General features: G+C 36.4%; 1 protein-coding gene across 1 annotated transcript in view; it reads right to left on the minus strand.

Annotated features, from left to right (window-relative positions):
• Nucleotides 1-18441, minus strand: part of NSUN2 (NOP2/Sun RNA methyltransferase 2) — a 55764-nt gene that overhangs the window by 21376 nt on the left and 15947 nt on the right. Inside the window, exons 9-15 of the mRNA XM_088131486.1 lie at nt 16317-16447; nt 13512-13585; nt 12269-12399; nt 11155-11251; nt 7289-7443; nt 5068-5160; nt 3751-3886 (exon numbers count right to left, since the gene is read on the minus strand). Coding sequence (XP_087987612.1) covers nt 3751-3886; nt 5068-5160; nt 7289-7443; nt 11155-11251; nt 12269-12399; nt 13512-13585; nt 16317-16447 — 817 coding nt within the window. The remainder of the gene's footprint in view (nt 1-3750; nt 3887-5067; nt 5161-7288; nt 7444-11154; nt 11252-12268; nt 12400-13511; nt 13586-16316; nt 16448-18441) is intronic.

Genomic DNA, 18441 nt, shown 5'->3' on the forward strand with positions numbered 1-18441 from the left:
ACAGATTGCAATAGATCTGACAAAATGGGAGAATTTACAATTATCAATGATTGGGAGAATATCCACTATTAAGATGAATATATTGCCTAGGATGTTATATCTATTCCAGACAATTCCAATTCGTTTAGGGAAAGAGTTTTTTGATGATTTAAATAAAATTGTATTGAAATACATCTGGCAGGGTAAAAAGGCAAGAATAAAGCTTAAATTACTACAAGATGCAAGAGTAAGAGGTGGGTTTGCCTTGCCTAACTGGGAATTATACTACCAGGCGACAAATCTGATGTGGGTAAAGGACTGGATAACTTTAAGAAATAATAGACTATTGACCTTAGAGGGACATGACCTGTTGTTGGGCTGGCATGCTTTCTTATGGTATAAGGGAACGAAAACACAGGGCTACTTTAGAAGGCACTATATTCGAGAGGCATTGTTTTTAAACTGGGAGAAGACAAGAAGACAATATTATTTAAAAGTTCCACGATGGATATCCACTATTGAAGCCTTTTCTTATTCAATAACATATAAAAAGGAACAAACAGTTAGATAAACTGAGATATTGAATGAAAAGGGTGAACTTAAAACTATGCAAGCGTTGGAAGAACAAGGTATAAAAATGAACTGGTTCTCATATTTGCAAATACAATCTAGATTCGATAAAGATTTTAAAGCAGAAGGTATTTATGATGAGCTGACTGTTTTAGACAAAATTTTGATGGGTACTGATGAAAAGGTGATTAAAAAACTTTATGGACATTTACTAGAATTTAAGATGGAGGAAGAACAGGTTAAAGATACAATGATCGCATGGGGGAAAAATTTTGGATACGGAATTGATTTAGAGAAGTGGCAAAAATTATGGTCTCAAAACTATAAAATGACAATGTCAACTGCATATAAAGAAAACTTGTATAAGATGTTTTACAGGTGGCATTTACCTCCAGCAAGGATTGCGAGAATGTACAAGAACAAGTCTGATAAATGTTGGAAGTGTCATCAGAAGCCCGGTACATACTACCATATGTGGTGGACATGCCCAGAAGCTAAAAGATATTGGATTAAAATCCACACATGGTTGGAAAAAATGATAAAACAACATATAGACTTTAAACCAGAGACATTCCTGTTAGGAATTATACCTGAAACATATAGTAAAGAACTGAAATATTTGATTGTAAATGTTCTGACAGCGGCTAGAATTGTATTTGCTAAAAATTGGAAAAATGAAAAAGTACCTATGCAGGAGGAAGTCATTAAGAAAATTATGGAATGTGCAGAGATGAGTAAATTAACATTTGAAATTAGAGAGCAAGAAGATAAACAATTCTATATGATATGGGATTTGTTTTATCAATGGTTGGATGAAAAGATATAGTAATGTAATAGATCAGCAAATTATATAATAGAAACTTGACAAACTGATATAAATTATTATATTTATATATATATATATATATTTATATATATATATAATCAATGGATAAAAATGATATAAATCCTATTATGAAAGCTGGTGTTATAGACTAGTAACAAATGAATAATAATTGATAATTGATAAATATATAAATATGTGTTGGATAGATGACATGAGATTCTATATAAATGATGAGTGAAGATTATGAAAGGATGGCACAAATGATTGGTAACTGGCTGACACACGGTTTAAAATGGAAGATGGTTTTTTTTATGCTTTTTATGTTATTGTTTGTTTGTGTTTGTTGTAAAAAATAAAAAATTAAAAAAAAAATAAAAAAACTATCCATAAAAGAAAGGCGGAGATAAATGCCCACATTCAGTCAGCTGAGACTGAAAACAAGTTGGGATAAAACAGCTTTAACCTGATTATGGAATTGCAGCAAGGTATTTTACATACACTTCATTAACTTATTAATTACATATTACATATACTTCTCTATAAGGTGGAGGAACTAACTGAGAAGATCTGCCTTCTGTTGGGCATGCAGAACAGAAAGGGCATTCTCCGGGCCCATTAATAAGCAACTTAGCTGTAAAGTATTTAGAGGATGCCTGCAGACATACACACACAAAACGTATGAGTAATGTACAGAGAACACAAGAAAAAATATGTCAGTGGTATGCCTAGTTTTAAGATAAGCGGCCTGAAGAGGGCACTCCGTATGCTTGATGAGCGCTGCTGAGAAGACTGGCTAGAAATTAATTACTTGAAAACCAAGACTGTGGTTTTTGCCAAGCACCCTAAGATGCATATTTGGCAGTTAAACAATCATCCAATAGAGCAAGTCAAGATTTTTAAAAACCTGCGGATTGTTTTTCATGCCTCAGGTAACCACAAATTTCATACCAATTATGTCAGTCTGAATGCACAAAAACAGCAGCAGCTCTACAATCTTTCTACTTCTTCAAAGGGTCTCAATATATACCAGCAGCGATAAAAGTTTTTTCAGCTAAGATTCGAGCTCAGCTCCTTTTTGGAGCTCAGGTGGGCCCTTATAGGTCATTCCTTTCTCTTGAGAGAGTCCAATCCAAGTTTTTAAGATCTATTTTCCAAGTTCCTTGCTGTGTCTCCAACGTGGTGCTATGCCATGAAGCTGGCCTACTAAAAATAGAAACTTCTGCTTGGATTTACATTTTCTCCTACTGGCTTAAGCTCTCCTTCTTCCCAGACGACCTAGCCCCCCTGATTATGACCGATAATTTTCGATCTTCTTGGTGCCAGGCAATACATGCTAAACTGCAACTATATGGCTTTTCAGGGGCAGCCATTATCCTGCTGGGCTACGAATGAGCACTAGAGAATCTTAAACAATGGGTCATTGATCTAGAGCTACAATCAGATCTATCACTTCTACCTAAGAACATTTTCTTGGGTCATTCTGCACACCTTCTCCAACCAGCTAGATATCTTACCTCCATAACGATTCCACAATTTAGAAGGGCCTTATTCCTGGCCAGATTCAACGCCCTTCCAACAGCTATCACTGAAGGCAGATATCGAAATATTCCCCTCAGTCAAAGACTATGCCCATGTGGCAGGGGAATAAGTGAAACGATGGAACACGTCATGTTATATTGCCCTCTCGCCAGGAACTATTATCTCGGTTTTTTGATAAACACCCAGGTTGTTCGGACTCCTTCTATCTCAGGTTGCTCCTATCAGACCAATCTGATTTTATTTCACTGTCCTCAGCTAAATTCTGTTTTACAATCTGTACAATATGCTGTAACATCCCTAATCAGGTGTGAATCTTATGTCTAACTTCCTACCCCGTAACCAAATAATAATTGATTTGATATGACAAGTTAGTATAAAAATGTATTACTCTTGTAGTCTTTTCCAAATTATTATTATTTATAACATTTTATAGTTATTTGCCTTAGTTAATTACAGTATTTAGATTATTTGTTGTAAAATTAACTGTAACTACAAAGGATTGTTTATAATATCTTCACACTGCAATTTTACCTCAATAATTCTATCTTCATCCTACTTTATGCTATTAACATGATTTTTGTTTTTATACTTACTGTAGCGTAAGAGCTATGTCATTGGTTATATGCTGGTCTATGACCAAAATAAAATTGATGGATTGATTAAGATAAGCTTTTCTGTTATCTCACAACTGCGCTAAAATTGATAAGTAGAAGTGCACCTTTTGAATCAAATGAAAATCATAACAAAAGACAACAATTTTCAAGAGAAGATTCTCAACTCCTCTTAACAGCATTCTGAATAAGCATTCTTACTGAACACAGAAGTACAAATCAAACCTTTAGCTTTTCACTGTTGTTTAACAGTACATCCCGTATCTCCTTGGAAACCATATACACCTGCCTTTTCTTTCCTTCTTGAGTACGCGTTAACAAATTCATCTTAGGGAATGAAGGATCCAGTGCATAAAAGCTCCTGAAAATAGTTACATGTATTAAGTACAATCATCCTATTGCAACTTTACATAATATAAACAGCTCTGTATATTCTTTTTTTAAAAAGCTGTACAATTATTGATTTTAATGGAACTTATCCAACTGTAATTGAATGAGTAAACACAGTATATTTAAGTTAAGCTCCAATATACATTTTACTTTATTGGGAGTCATTTTTTTTCTTCTCAAAATCACATGACTTGGATTCAATGAACACAAAGAGAAAGTATAGTATATTATTATGTGAAACTAACAGTGCAGTACTACAAAAAATTGGAGAAGTGAGGTTACAATGCAGCGTAAAGATATGGTGACCAAATCATCATAAAAGCTGCATAACAGAAGTTGCAGTCTAACATACCTGGAAGGCACTAGGTTGAGAAAGGGTGCTTTTGCTGGCTAGAAAAATCTAACAATAGGTTTGTCCAAACAGAAGGTCTTATCTGACACATATTCTGCTATATCAGAAATGTTATTTCTCAGAACAAATGACACTTTGTTATTAGCAGAAAGGCACCTTTGGATACAAAGCTGTGATCCAAAAAATATATCCTTCCACAAATACTGACAAGATATTTAAAATTTCATATCACTCCTTAGGATTTCAAATGCACAAATATGTACTTATCCATTTTAAAAATACTGGTTTATGTAGTTTTGTTTGCGTATTTGCCCTTTATTATGTTTTTTACTTTCAATGTTTGTTGATGGTCTGTTTATTTTTTTAAAAATTCCCCTAGGAATCACCCAGTTAACATTTTATATGAAATAAATAAAAATAGTAGGACTATGGGGAGATTTTGATTTAATAAATATTAAAAGACAAACAAGCCATCTTTAGATGTCAACCATATCCACACAGCATATATCTCCAGAATTTACTTTCAGTTTCCACCAGACTACCTATTTACTCATTTATTAGATTTTTATCCTGCCTTTCAAGGAGCTCAAGGAGGCATATACATACTCCTTCCTACTTTTTGCAACAACCATCCTGGAAAGTAAGTTGGACTGGCCCAACATCACCCAGTTAACACACTGCATATAAAAATACTACATGTGCCGTTCCATTTTATTTTCTTTAAGGTGTTAAATCTTATTGATAAATACTCGAATTTAGCAAGGAAACCATTAAATGGAAAATAAAAAAATACATCTTACTGAATAGGAGGAAACAAAGGCTCTTCTTCAGGAAGAAAAACAAACGGATCTTCTTTATATCCAAAAAGCTTCATTTTTTTAGATGGTGGAGGTCTACAAGAAAAACAGAAATTTCCATAGCTTACTACTTTTTCTGGTATTGTTAAATTCCTTCCCTTTCCCCACTTCTGCAATTTCAAAACATTAGTCACTCATTTCAATCAATAGAAGATGGCCCATATTCTCCATGGTAAACATACATATAAAAGCCTGAGTGTACAGGTAGACCCCAGTTTAAGAACGAGTTCCGTTCTCAAGGCTGTCCTTAAGTCAAATTTGTATGTAAGCTGGAACAGTATTATTGTATAATACTGTATAAGTAGTATTGTGTAATGAACTTGAACCATTGTGTATTAAACTTGAATTTGCTCCAATAGGCTCTTTTGTTAACTATGGGTCATCCTTAAACGGGGTGTTCTTAACCTGGGGTCTGAGCTGCTTTTTTTAGCAGTGCCCCCTATAAAGAGCTAAGAGCAAGTTAACAGTAGCTGCCTGAAATTGACAAGACCCCAATCAGTTTCACACTAAAGACTTTTGTTTGCCTCCTAAGCGGCTTGTAGCTTGCAGCCAGTGTGTTAGACAACCAGCCCACGCTAGTGCATTCCTTTCAATATGTAGTCCCCCCTGTGTGCCTGCTTACTCTCTTGTAATCCCTTCCTCTCCAATGAATGTAAATACAAACATTTTCTTCTTGTTAATTATTCCAGCACCGGGGTGAGCATGCCAAAGGGCAGGGGAGTGGGGAAAAAGGGCTACTGTCTAAGATTTGCCTTTTTACCCGGCTTCCTCTTAAGTCAAGTTCCGGAAACCTTCCCCACTGTTTGGGCTCACCTGACTGTTTGGGATCATACCTTTCTGATGCTGTAAAGGAAAGGAAAGCTGAAATAGAATTGTAAGCACAGCTGTGGTCACGATTTTTTCACTTAGCAACCACCTCACTTAATGACCAACTTGCCAGTCCCAATTGCAATTGCTAAACGAGGACTTAGTGTATAACACTAAGCCAGAATTATTAATTGTGGTTTTTGAACAAGCTGGAACCATGGCTTGATTGACCAATTCTTGGTTGGTTCTCGCAATTTCTTTCACAATACCTAGTAGTGTCCAAAGCAGTCTGATATAGATGAAGGATAGTTCTGGCATGTGTTTGTGGAGTCATTTCCATTTATCATATGACATGATTTTTGTCTGTGTATTAACACAGATTTTGTAGGGTGGAGCTCTGTGTGCATCTATGGCAGCTTTGAGGGTTGACCTGTATTTGTGATGTATGTCTCTCTGTCTCTAGTTGGTGGTGATGATGGTGAATGTCAGGGTATATTTCATGGAGAGAGTTTAATCTGTTTGGGAAGTATCTCTTTATGCTTATGGGGTGTGAGTTTTGCCTTGTGTCTTCCAAACGTTTTGCCTGCTTTTGTTAGGGGTTTGTGTTTCTTGCAACAGAATTTTATGTATATGGTTGTAACACAGGTTATATGTTTGCCAGCATGTATAATACTGATACTATAAATTTATATAATAATAAAAATTATTCTTGAATATTATAAATTAATTAGTTTCCTTGGACAAACTGTTGACTTGTTTGGTATGAGGTTTGATGCTTAGAGATTCAGAGAGCCCCACCTTTGCCTTATGCTATGGAGTAGCTGGTGTTGAAAAGAGGATGATTGCCAGGGCCACTGAAGAGAAGAAGGTATTTTAGCGTGAAGAATAGTGCCTTTCTTAACTTCTCTTGTTCTGCGTTATTTTGGATTGGGCAAGAGACTAACAAATAAGTAATCAATCAGATTCTGGGTTCAGACATCCAAATAAAACAAATCCTGGTTCAATGTGATAAGTAAAGTACATTCATTGCCTGGTTTGCCCAAATCATTCCAGTTATTACGTATGTTGTGCACAGGTCTTGCCATTTCAATGCCATTATGTCAGGCCTATTGCATGCATTGCATCATCAAGGGAATTTAATATGCTTCATCTTTTTATCAGAAGACCAAATTCTTTTCAAAAAGCTATACACTAAGAACATATCAACTTAATAATTCTATGAAGTCTGTTGTGATCTCAGAGCTTTTCCTTAGAAGTCTCAAATGTCCAACAATTTTCCACTCCTCAAGGGATGGAGGACTAATACAAATCAGAGCACTTCTGTTAATAACAACAGCTTTCGTTTCCAATTTCTTACCCACAAACACCATCCTTCTTGTTCTCCACACTCTCGGTTACTGAGGTCTCTCCATCTTTTGCATCTTGGACTATATGGCCTTCACTTTCTGAAGAATCTTGTTTTGCATCTACAGGTATTAAATCTCCAGACTTTTGAGGCAGCTTATTCTGAACCTATTCCAAAAGAGAACAGTGTCTCAATTCCAGAAATCATTTCTATTTGTTATGGAGTACAGCAAAAATTCTCAAATATTTTTTCTCCAAAATCTATTTGAAAATTGATGTAACCTTTAAAGAGAGAGGGTAAAATATAAGTGCACTTATAACTGCTGTTAAGAAGACTGGAAGCCACTTCTTTATGACTTTTTTTTTCTTTTTCTTTTTTTCCTGTTTTTTCCCTTTTTCAATTTCTTATTACTTTTCCCTATTCTTCTTATCTTCAATTCAAAATATGCATTGTTTTTATTCTGTTGAAAACTTCATTAATAAAAATTATAAACAAAACAAAATCCATTTGAAAATTGATATCAACTTCTGCCCATCTAAGAATGAAATAATTTTAATAACGCTTGTTGCCTCAATGGTAAGATCATTCAAGCAGGAATAACAAGAACAACTTGAAAATTATTATACTAGTGCTATATTCCAGGGTCTTGTTTGCTAGCCTATTCAATCATCTATCCTTAGTGAAATAGTCTATTCTCCAACATTGCTGATGGCAACTCAGTAAATCCTAGTATACAGTCTGTTAAAAATTTCACGGTGACTTTAAGAATTATTATAGGAATAGCTTTCACTGATTACATTCCACTTCACCCAACGCATTACGGCTTTTATTTGCAACATAGCATAAAAAGGTGCAACTGAAACTACTCTTACAGTACCTATAAGGCTCTTGCTGAGCTTAAGAAACCTAATCTGCCGGCCCGCTGGCCCGCCGGCCCGCCCGCCCGCCAGCCAGCCAGCCATGGCAAGCTAGCTGGAACATTCATTTCTCTTGTTGGAATTGTATTTCCCAAGACACACTTAGCTTTCCACAGTCAGCATTGCTGAGGCATACCAAAATGAACTATTCTTTTGTTCCTTCTTATATCTAAGTTCTGCTAGAACTAGAAGGACACAAAGAAGCCTTGTTGTTTCAGCAGCTACACAATTCCATGAAATATATGTTTTAAAAAGAGACAGAAGAATTGATTTGGTTGGGGTTGCTGCTACATCACTTTGAAAGCAACTAACAGGCAAATATTCAAATAGAAAAAAAATAGAAAATCTTCAGATTCATACTCCTTTGGCACTTTTCCATGCATATTACTTGAATTGTTTTCAGTTTTACACATTTTAGCCAGTGGTTAAATTTAGGACATTGCTGCTCCTATGCTGGACATTGCTTCATATTGCATCAGCCGCAGTTTGCCCTATTTACAAGCTTCTTTGCCTGCTACTGATTCTTTGTTAGAACCAAAGCCATGATTCTGACTAGAATCTGTTGATCTCACAGGCGATGGGCCAATACCAGAGTATTATCATTGTTGTGTTCCAAAACAATTATTCAATTATATTGCTGGTTGCACAGTCAGCCAGATGTTTAGATTGGATTTGGATTTTTTATCCACCTATCGAGTCCTTCCCAAGGACCTGGGATAGGCAGATGTTGTTGTTTGATGGTGCTAAAGGTATTATCACAGCATGTAAGCTGTTCCAAGTAAAGCTGCCTTTTGCAATTGACTGATGGTGATTTTGCCAATGCTGATAGTCTTTAAGTGTTGCTCCAGATGTTTTGGGATTGCACCCAAGTCACCTATTACTATTAGTACTATTTTTGCTTTCTTTTGCCACAGTTGTTCTATTTCTATTTGCAGATCTTTGTATTTGTGACTTTCTATTATTATTATTATTATTATTATTATTATTATTATTATCTATAACCACCCACTCCCATAGACTCTGGATGACTTCTGCTGGACAGGTTCAATTCTCTGAACAAGCATTCTTGCATTCTTTTGTTTCTTATGCCCAAAGCAATTTGATTTTTGAGCAAAGATTCAGTCAACATACCAAAGTCACAAGAACTGACTCTTTAGTTTCAGACCTGTTACAAATTTTTCAACTAAGTTTCTTTTTGTATGTGTGATCTGAAGACAAATTATTCATAGTTTTTCACAACACACAATAGGCCACAAATTTCTGCAATAGGGTTTTAAATTTATTTTCTTTTCCTTCCACAAACAGAAATGTATTATACACATCAAGGGCACCTACTCCAGCCGCTGTCAGGAAGAGCGTTCTTTTTTTTTTCTTTTTTCTTTTTCTGTTCGTTACCCTTTTTATGGTATCCAGTTGCTCTCAAGCACAAAAGAAATGCTTTGTTGAAAGCATAGCCCTTGGCCTTCCACATTGCCAGTATGCTTCTGTTCTGTTGAAAGTTTCAAAGCAGCCTTTCTCTCCCTGCAGCTGTCACCACTCAGCTAACACCAAGGAGGGCACTATTCTCTAATGGTAGCTCAGTATTACTATAATTGATTTGTGGTTTGATTGTGCAGTAATACTCAGATATTCTTCTTTTAATAAACTAGCAGAAGAGTTTTATTTTGTTGGACCAAATCTGGGTCTCCAACACACCATCACGGCTGCATGGAAATTCAACTTCACTTCTAACACAAAGTGTTGTTCATTTATGGGGAGCCAACACCAGAAGAGATGACCTGACTATGTTTATTAAGATCAGCTCAACTCTGACCTAGAACAAAAAAGTACTTAGCATATTTGCAAGGACCAGACCATTTCTCCCCCTAACATGGGTAGGTTTCACTTTTGATATACAGCAAAGTCTTCCCAGTAAACAATGATTTAATTATGGTTGAATGTATGTAAAATCAGTAGGCTGCAACACAAACCAAAAAAGAAACTCCTTGATAAATTGTTTTGGTAAACAATAATTATGGAATAGCAATTCCAGAAAAAACACGAAACATAAATTACAACAAAGGAAAAGTATAAGGCAGGGATGCCCTGCAGGAAGAAAAATACAGTGGTACCTCGGGTTACGAACGCCTCTGCTAACAAACTTTTCGGGTTACGACCAGCTCCAGCCGCAAAAATTTACCTCGCTTTGCGAACTCCACCTCGGGTTACAAACCGGACCCGCGGCCATTTTTCCACCCGACACATGGTCCGCAGCCATTTTCCGCCCCTGACACGTGGCCTGCGGCCATTTTTCCACCCCTGACCTGTGGTCTGCAGCCATTTTTCCGCCCTGACATGTGGTCCACGGCCATTTTCCGCCCCTAACATGTGGTCCTAGGGAGGGGGACTCTCCCTCCAAGCAATAGTCGCCTCCCTGTCCTCCATGCCAGAATGGATTAATGGTAATTACATTGAACCTTATGGGGAAATTTCCTTGGGGTGCGACCAATTCGGGCTGCGACCAGAGTCACGGAATGAATTAAGTTCGTAAACCAAGGTTCCACTGTACTCTATATGGGGCAATGGCTCTCCTTCTGCATGAAGAAACAAGACAGTGGGAAGCAATGGTTACTTTTCTGGAAATAGAACCCCCATTTTTAAGCCTTGTTCCTTGTATAATCTAGCCTGATTAGGTAACGGAATCATATATGGTTCTGGATTAAATCTGGTCTTCTATTTCTGCTTAAAAATAGATCCAAGGACTCAGAATGCCCAGTGGATTTCATTTAGTTAGTTGAATTTTCAGCAAATGCTTTCTCCATCCCTCTCGTTCACAAACTTCAGTATCCAGCTGCCATCTAGTTTCAAAAGCAGTTTCCTGTGAAATATGCTGTTAAACATTCACAATTATTTTATGGTATTTCTAAAATCTTACCCTTTTAAAACATACTGGAAAATGTTTTCAATAATACCAAACATTACCTTAGGTTGACGCTTGTTCCATGGCATAGGAGATTTTTTAATTAATACAGCAATGAAGAAACCTCCAGTATTCTGATGATGTGGTAAAATTCTAAAACTAGATAAGCAGCAAGTATTTTGTATCAATATGCATATTCTTAAACTCTAGTTAAGTCTGATCAGAAAATCTGATTTCTTTAAAAAAAACTTTAGTCAAATTAAAAATTATCTAATTTTTGCATGATTTTTTACAACAAAGTTGCTTGCTTAGTCAGGTATCTTATTAAGGAGGACTCAGAGTCTGAAGCTTAGCTATTACAGCTGTTTTGTGACATCTCCCTTCCCAAAACAGCCTCATTCAGTAGGCATGGCATCTATATTTCCTTATCATTATTAGCCAACAACTTGGAACACCATAACCTGGATTTCAAGGGCACTCTGAGTGCTGGCCAAATATTTAACCTCTCTCACCTTCCCCAAACTGAGAGAGGACTACTGGGCATGGCATAATGGGTTACCATTAGTTCTCCTACTGAGAAAATACCTCAAAATTCCCTGATCTGAATGAGTTTGCCCTTGTGGTTCAAAGGAGATAGAAACAACTGATATGTACAACTATAATTTCTCTTGGAACATATAGCATTCCCTTATTTTGCCTCTTCTGTGACAGTATTCATTATTATACAAAGCTCCTACTTTCCAGTTTCAACATTACTAATACTATAGCTAAGTTCTGTATTGCCATGGCTAAAATGAGTCATCAAATATTGTATCTTTGACTATCATATTTTTAGATGGTTTTATGTGGATCGTTTGTAATACTGTTAAAGAATTTGGAACTTGCTGGAGAAAGATAGCATATAAAATATTGCAGCCCACCCCACCCAACTTGTAAAAACCATTCTCTAGTTTTATGCACCCTTTTTGGGGCAACATCTCAATGCATATCTCTGAGGGAGGATGGGAAGTAGATGTTCTTAATGCTGTTGGACTTTATTAAACCCTTAAAATACATCTCTAGATCTTAATTTTTTAACTATATACCTCTCCCAGTTGGGCACATACTTGGCAATGTTTAAATGAACTTGAACTCAACACATGGTTACAAATATGTTGAAGAGAAAACTTTACATACCAGCGTTCCAAATGTAATGCTTTAAGTTTTTGTTCATCTTTTAAAGGGAACATTGTGGGGCGGATCTGTGTGTGCCTGCTAGAAGGTACTTCTTTCCAGTCTTCAAACCAATGACCATCTTTGGTCATTACCTAGGTGGGAAAATACAAATGTATTTCAAATTCTACAATTAATCTGTTCAACAAAGCAGTGCACGTTCCCTTTCTCTCATGAGACATAATGCTGAAATGTAACAAGGGACAACTGACTACCCTGAAGCTCATCAATTCAAATGATACTGAAATTGGTTGCTTTGTAGTATGGTTAACCTGGCTTGGGAAAAAAATATCTTGGGAAAAGATATCTTCTTTGTGGTGTTATTGCTAAAAGATCTCTCTGCCAACCAGGAGATGCTTCCCAAAAATATGAATTACCTACCCAGAATCAATGGAAAAAGAAAGTCCCTGTTAATACCAAAGACGTAAACAGCCTCATCTGCTAAACATTATATATAATACAAAACAAGATGGGATTTTCAAGAAAGTTACAGCATTATGAGGGAACAAAGTGTGCTGATTTTATAAACATTGGAGCAAGGATTCTTCTGAGGGACATAACCTTCCCAAATTTCAGATAGGTACACTGAGGAGTTTGGGCAAAAGGAAATTATGCCTCTAATAAACACTACATCTTTCTTTCTTTCTTATGTAGAAGAGCTGACGGTCAGAGGATACATGGGAAATACAATGAAGGAACTCACTGATCTTCTCCGTAAAAGAAATCAGTTGCTACAAAACCAGTTCAGCCAGTTAATGGAGCTCAGAAAAGATTAAGGATGAGAGATTGGACAGCAGTGACATATAGTGAATATCTCTGCCTCCTATCTATCCAATCCATCCGACCCAAATCCTGTGATTAGGATGAGCAATAATGATTTAACTATGACACAAACACTAAGGACACTCTGATTTAAAGCAAACTTGTCAGTCACTGAATTCACCATTCCCCTCTCCTACCACAGCATTTATATAAATGACCAAAGTTCTTCCCTGCCCCACCTCCTTTTTTGGTACAGTTCACAAATGTATCACTGTTTGCAGCATGCTTGAATTCCAGAGAAACCATGCTGAGACTTGAAAAGGGTAGGTTCAGACTAATGATTTCATTTTGGATAAATAAAATTGAACCTACTTAGGCTTGGAAAATTAGTTTGTTTACATCTTATATAACTCTCTAATTACAGCACACATTTCTATAAAATTACCTTCCATTGTGTAATGCCTGGCAATCTTTTCAAACCTGGCAACTCAGAAGAGACATCAGCAAGTTCTAAGGCACCTTCAAAAAACAGATCAATCAACATTATATGCATATTATTAACCAGGCTGTGAGAGTATGTTTCAATGTCTACAATAACTTCATATATCAAAAGTAAATTTGATACAAATTTAATTTGCATTGAAAATCATTCCTAGATTACAATTTAATACATGGATTGAACTTAGGGTTAGCCTTAACCCTACTGGTTGGTCAATTCAAGTAGAGAGGTGCTTATAAGAGTCCAAAAAGCAACTCTTGTCATTGCTAAATTTGCAAGTCATTTTAGAAATAACTATGCCCCAGCAGCCATTATATTATTTAAGCTAAAGTTCTGATTATGATTACGATGTTGCACATCTTTAAAGAGATCCCAAGCTTAGAAGTTATTCAATCAAAATTTTAAAAAATTATAACACATATCCCTCACTCAACTTCTGAATGCTTTAATACAGCTGGAATTAGGCTACATCTCCTTTGGGGCTCAATTAAGATTCTGCTGACTCAAATTTCTGGCTGATGCAAGTCTTTGGGGGAACTTCCCTGGTCCATTTCATCTTGCTAAACACGTTTGTTTCTACCCTAAAGAGATAAGTTAACAATGACTTAGCATACTGCGGCCTTTCCTCAATGGCACTTTCTCTCTTAGCTAGATAAAACTCTGGCTGAACTGAAGGAGAGAATTTGGGACTTAAATATTCAAACTGACAGAGTCAAGGTTTCCCATCTTTTCTACAGCGTAATTGTGCCCCCCACCCCGACTGTTGGTAAATATTCTTTTAATATCCGACATGCTCCTCATAGGAGGCTCTTTACTCTGACACAAACTGGGGCACTATCTATTAGGATGGCAATTAGCAGAGGCACTAACGCTCTGTATGAAAGCCACACTTCCCTGTGCAAAGATACGGAGGATGAATCTGCAACACATATGCTGTTAAAATGCCCATTATATATGCAACGGTGATCAAATTTCATAGCTCCAATTGTCAGTAATTTTAATTGCTCTTGTGAATATGAGATTATTGCTCTTCTTTTATGTGATTAATTCTCAGAAATTGATGCTGCAAAATTCCTATCGATAGCCATGGCTTTCAGAAACCACCTGGTGCTTCCTTCACTTTATTGTTTCAGAGTTTTTAATGTTTTTTTTTGTTTTTTAATTCACCATATTTGCTGTACTTTGCTTTTATGATTGGTCTTTGATCACAAATAAATACCCATAGATTTGTACCACATACAAAATTTGCATTTCTTTATGCTTAGATTCTATAATTCGATTTTACAGAATTTTAAAATCAGAATCTACCTTTAGTAATATGGATAGAATTTACTGTAGCTTATCTCATTCAGCGATTCATACTGTTTTGAACCTAGTCACTCAAATGCATGCTTTGTTTAGAGTTTTACAGTGATTTTTAGTCTTTTAAAATAATATAATACATTCAGTTACTCATAGTTAATTAATGATACATTGGAAAATTAAAACCTCCATGGCATTTGTAAATCCCTTGCTTATTCATTTGTATTTTATTATTTTGTCCCTTTTTCCTGTTTCTTTTTGACTGTTCATACATTCAGTTCAAATCTTTAATAGGTCTTGAAAAGTTAAACAGTTCTGAGCAATGTTTAAAGCTTTGACCCAAATTGTCAAGAAACAGGACATATATATTGAAATTATTAAGGTTCCTTAAACATACCCATGAAACACACAAATACTGAGGACTGGCAACTGTACTTGGTATGTATATATCTCATCAAGAATGGGGTGAGACAGAAAGTAAACATGATATAAAATAAGATCTTCACACTAAATCTATGAGGCTTCTTTAACAACACATTTGAATAGCATACAAACAGTGAAACCAGCTACTTGTAAGGTTTGCCTCGTTCAACAGAGAAACTCCCGTGACACGTGTGGTTCACAAAAGAGGTTTACTCATGCGTAACGTAGCAGTCACAAGCAAAGCCAGGACTGGCTTGGTACAATTGCATCACTCGTTATATTCCCCCCTTCCCGCGCTTTTTTCCGTCCCGCGATCGCGTTACCGCTGCGGATTATCGGCCCCCCAATAATCCCTCTTGATTGTCCATGATGGCAGGTTCGGTCAGGGTCCATTGTCCTTGATTGGCAGTCCCCCTCCGGCTTGGGTTGGTCCCCCCCGGTTACGTGCAAGCCCGAGGGTTCTGTGTTGTGCGGTGATCTTGTTTCGCTGCCTGCGGCCCCGTTCATTGTTGGCTCGCGCCGTTATCAGTGTATAGTTAAAACTTCCGCTGCGGTTTTCCTGTTTGGCTGGGCGCAGGTGGCCCATTAATTAGCGGCGCTTTCAGTTCCTCTTTCCCTTGCTAGCTGCCGCTGGTGGAGTTCGCGTGGTCTGGCTGTGAGCTTCCCCGAAGCCCCGTGCTGACCGAACCTGACACTACTAACAATGGTATGTTATATTCTGACATTTAAAAACATCTGGGATGAAAACATCAAGCAAGTCAGTTCCTGCAGAGGCAGTATGGTTCATTTGTGGCTAGAATCAGGAAAGAAGCACAATGCTGCCTGGATTTACTCAGCTGTAATCTCTAGAAAGGATGAGATAGCAGCAGCCAGATTAAAATTAGGATTCCAACTAAACAGATACCAAATAAACCCAGATTTTCAATCAATACACTATCCTGCAAATTTAGGCAAAAGAGTAAGCTTTACTTTCTTTTTGAAAGTAAAAATACCAGTTCTTTTTTTTTTCCTTTACACTATACACACCTTCACTTTTTTCCAGCAGAGAGCCAATGACAGCTTCATTTTCAATAGGATTCAATGAACAGGTAGAGTACACCATTCTACCTCCTTCTGCCAGCTGCTCAACTCCACGAGTTGCAATCCTTAGTTGTAGTCTACATAGGAAATATTGTTCAAAAATTTCAGAGCATGAAATCTGAAATTAGAAATTAACAATATTGTGGACTTCTGGGGGAGAAATGGCAGATTGAATATGGCTCCGTTTTTGTGGAGCTGATGCCTGCAGTAATTAGAGGAGCTAGCAATTGCGTCAGCTCTTCAGAATCACCTCCAGATGAAGGAGATGACAGGATCACTCACAGGCACTCCTGTGAAGAGACCGCAATCTAGCAATCTCCGGCAGATGGAGCACTCTGGGAGTCAAGGGAAAAACATCAAGCCCAAACCATGGTGCAGAGCCTTCAAAAGGACACTAGATTTGCTTTCACTTCCTCTTTTAATTAATATTAGAACCTGCCTATTTATTTGGCAATTAAAAACCTCCTGAAATGCAAGTTGCTGTACACTGGGAGAATTTCCAACTATCCTGGGAGAAAGAAGACTAAAGTAAGTTTAAAAATCAAAAATAAATATTTTAACGTTTGGAAACAGCGAAAGGGAATTAAGAATGCTGATTGGGAACAGTTAAGAGGCTAGATGGATTTGAAACAGCTTTTTAAAGGATTGTTTTAAATGTCTAAGAAAATACAGTAAATGATTTTGGATTTAACTTCAAGAAAAACTGTCCTGGAAAAGTTTTGGTTCTGAAAATAAACACCAGATAAGACTGAGCTTTGAAGGTTAACTAGAGGGAACCACAGAGCAATTAAAGGAAAAGATATCTTTTAACACAATAGGGAAGTATCCTTTCAAAGAAGAACTATTAGCTGTTTGGAATCAATGTGTCCAGGAACTATTTCTAAAATTGGGATTAACAGAGGTTGTAGAAGAAGAAAAGATTTCATTGGATAAAACAGAAGTTGAGGACAACTTGAATAAAGACTTTAAAGAAATGCCAGATTATAAGAGAGACATGGAAGATATGGAAAAAGATACTGTGGATCTGAAGATGGACTCAATGTAGCTTGATTATGAGAATGATATGGAGGAAGAAGCTGTAATGGATCAGAAGAGTATCTCTGAGAGCTATTCAATTTTGGACTCACAACTGGGAAACACCAACTCTCTGAAACCTTTTCTGAAAATAGACAGGGAGAGAATGATAAGAGATTACTATCTGGGGTTTTATTTGGAGAAGAGACTGAAGATTGAGCCTTTCAAAAAGAAGAGAAAGAAATTCAAAGCAGATCTATCAGATCAGGGTTTTGATCTTGGATTGTTAGTATTTAATTTTCTTTTTCTGACCAGGACTGTAAGACAATGATTTATACCTGTAAAAGCAATTTATTTAGTTTAGTTTAAAATACGTATGTTATTATTATTGGTCTTTTGTATGCTTAAGGGGAGAGATCTTTTAGGTTTTACTTTTTAGAAAAAAATTAGAGGTTAAAATGCAAAATAGAGCTATTTGTTTAAGCTTAAAATATATAGTTTATTATTACTGGCACTCTTAATGCTTTTGCTGATTAGATTGATTGTTGAATATTTTTTATAATTTGGTTATTGTTTAGGGAAGGGGAAGGGGATGAAGAGGGCTTTTTTTCAGTAATATTAGAGAAGGTGTTAAGTTACTGTTAATGTATTTGTTTGGAGGGAGGGGGAAGTCATCTTTTATATTTCTTTTTCTCTTTCTTTTTCTTTTTGTCTGTAGGTCTTTTAGTTTTGCATTCATTTTTATATATATAAACTTTAATAAACTATTACCAAAAAAAAAGAAATTAACAATATTGTTTGTATCCCTGGAGCAACAGATGACCTGTTAATTTTCTAAGGCAGATAAGAACTGAACCAAGTTATTTACTCTGAAATCAATACCTGGAAAATTTTAGAGCAGATCAAAGAGCAGTCAGGCTGCAAGTACACTGAACACAATGTCCTAAGCACCGGAAAACAACAGAGTTACCAAGAACAACTCTTGCTAAAGTGATCTCATTTTTTAAATTTAGGTGACTTCCTTAATATATTGTAGGAATGCCATAGATTCAGCATG

This window comes from Python bivittatus, unplaced genomic scaffold (assembly GCF_059951505.1).
Source record: "Python bivittatus isolate LINGU-HERP-01145 unplaced genomic scaffold, Pbiv_v1 ctg000960_np1212, whole genome shotgun sequence".
Lineage (NCBI taxonomy): Eukaryota > Metazoa > Chordata > Lepidosauria > Squamata > Pythonidae > Python > Python bivittatus.